We start from the raw sequence: 1,682 nt of genomic DNA on the forward strand, positions 1-1,682 counted from the left end.
AAGTAGAGTATTTTTAGTCAAATTATTCTTTATAATTGGGATTCGGACTTAATGAGTGTCCTTAATCCTCTCATCCGTTAAGTATCCCCCATGGTATCATAGAAATCGTTGATTTAATCGAACGGCTGTTGGTGATGTAGGCACGAGATATAAAGAGAACACTAAATCATATTTCTACTTTTTTTGTCGTATACCTTAATCTTGTCTACATGACTGCGGAGAAACAGTTGAAATGCACCCTCATATAACTTCCCTTTAACTCAATTTGATTTATTTATGATGAAGTACAAATTTTCAGGTACTGATGAGATCATACGGTTACAGTGCGGACAGTCAACGAATGAGAGGATTTGGGATACTCGTCGAATTCATATCCTTAAAATTATTGCATGTGCCTGATAGATAGATAGAAAGAGAGAAAGCATAAGTTTGTTTAGTCTTTAAGTGCATGGAATTATCTAAGCTTCCTGCACTAGACACACAAGCTTTCTTACACGCAGTCCATTACACGACTTAGATAATTAATATATAGGTTCTCTTCATGCAGCCGCAGCTCCAACCTTCCTGAACACAAAAAGAAAAGGTTTACCATGAGTGAGAGTCCAAAGCCTGTTCCCAGTATCGTCCTCGGAAATCCCAACATGCAGACAAGAATTAGCTTTATCCGCACAGAAATGAAGCTTATACATCAGAGTACTGATGCCAGAATTCACAATCTTAAACGAACCACTCACGGTGTTGGAGTTCTCAGAGGTAGTCACCGTATATGTATCATCCGTACCATTTCCTGAAGAGTAGATTTTCCAGTTTGTTGGTGACGTAGAACAACCTGGTATTGTACCATCGAAATAGAAGCTCACATTTAAAGAAGATGGGATAACTCCAATGTTATATGGAGTTGCAACTGTCACTGCATATCCTTCGTCGGAACTCGACGAGGATTGCCCAAGGGTGTAATCGCAAATTTGGCTGTAACTTGGGAAGGTATTGATGCCTCCACCATATCCATAAGAATTTGGTAGGAGGTAGTATTGACCACCATTGCGTACGTCGTCTCCGTCTGAGTCTTGGACAATCTGGGCTGGGGCTGAAGAGGTGAATGCAAAGAGAACGAAGAGGGAAAACATGGTGGTCTTCATTGTTGCTCTGAGAGGGAAATTAAAGGGTTTTTGATTTCTGAGATGTGGTGGTGTGGAAACGAGAGGATTAGGGTTTCTATTTATAGAAATTATACCCCACATCCATGAGAAGTGGAGATAGTGAAGAGAAACTAGGGTCTTCTTTTAAAGCTCCACAATTAACAATAGGTCTTTGTTGCCCCCACTGGTTTCTATTATAAAGAATTTCTAATTACCTTATCAGAATTAAAGAGAGATAGTTAAGTTATTAATTTTGTTTTAAAAATAAAATAAACTTTCCATTTTACTGCTATTTAAATGAAATTTTTTTCAAAATTTACATTACATTATCCTTCTTAGTTAATGGGTTTAAATAGAAGTAATATTAAAAAATATAATTAATACCCCATCAAATGCCTTATATTAAGAATTAAAAAAAATTAGAAGTTGCCCTATATAGAAACTAGAAAAAATATGTATTAGTAGTTGTTGGGACTTAGAAGAGTAGCTTTTCACCACTGCTACACGTTAATTCATGGGCAGAGCCAAAATTTGTAATTAAGG

The 1,682-nt window shown here is 36.7% G+C and overlaps 1 protein-coding gene across 1 annotated transcript; it reads right to left on the bottom strand.

Moving 5' to 3' along the window:
• Positions 1 to 245: 245 nt before the first annotated feature.
• Positions 246 to 1,231, bottom strand: LOC129287427 (kunitz-type trypsin inhibitor KTI1-like). Its single transcript, XM_054923578.1, has one exon. It carries the CDS (start codon positions 1,137 to 1,139, stop codon positions 540 to 542), a length of 600 nt encoding a protein of 199 aa, XP_054779553.1. The 5' UTR covers positions 1,140 to 1,231; the 3' UTR covers positions 246 to 539.
• Between the last annotated feature and the right edge of the window lie 451 nt (positions 1,232 to 1,682).

Source organism: Prosopis cineraria, unplaced genomic scaffold, assembly GCF_029017545.1.
Source record: "Prosopis cineraria cultivar Desert tree isolate PC_DT_omini unplaced genomic scaffold, ASM2901754v1 PC12, whole genome shotgun sequence".
In the NCBI taxonomy this organism is placed as follows: domain Eukaryota; kingdom Viridiplantae; phylum Streptophyta; class Magnoliopsida; order Fabales; family Fabaceae; genus Prosopis; species Prosopis cineraria.

Bases quoted from the DNA above. Each gene is read 5' to 3' on its own strand.
- LOC129287427 (XM_054923578.1), bottom strand. From the start codon at position 1,139: ATGAAGACCACCATGTTTTCCCTCTTCGTTCTCTTTGCATTCACCTCT.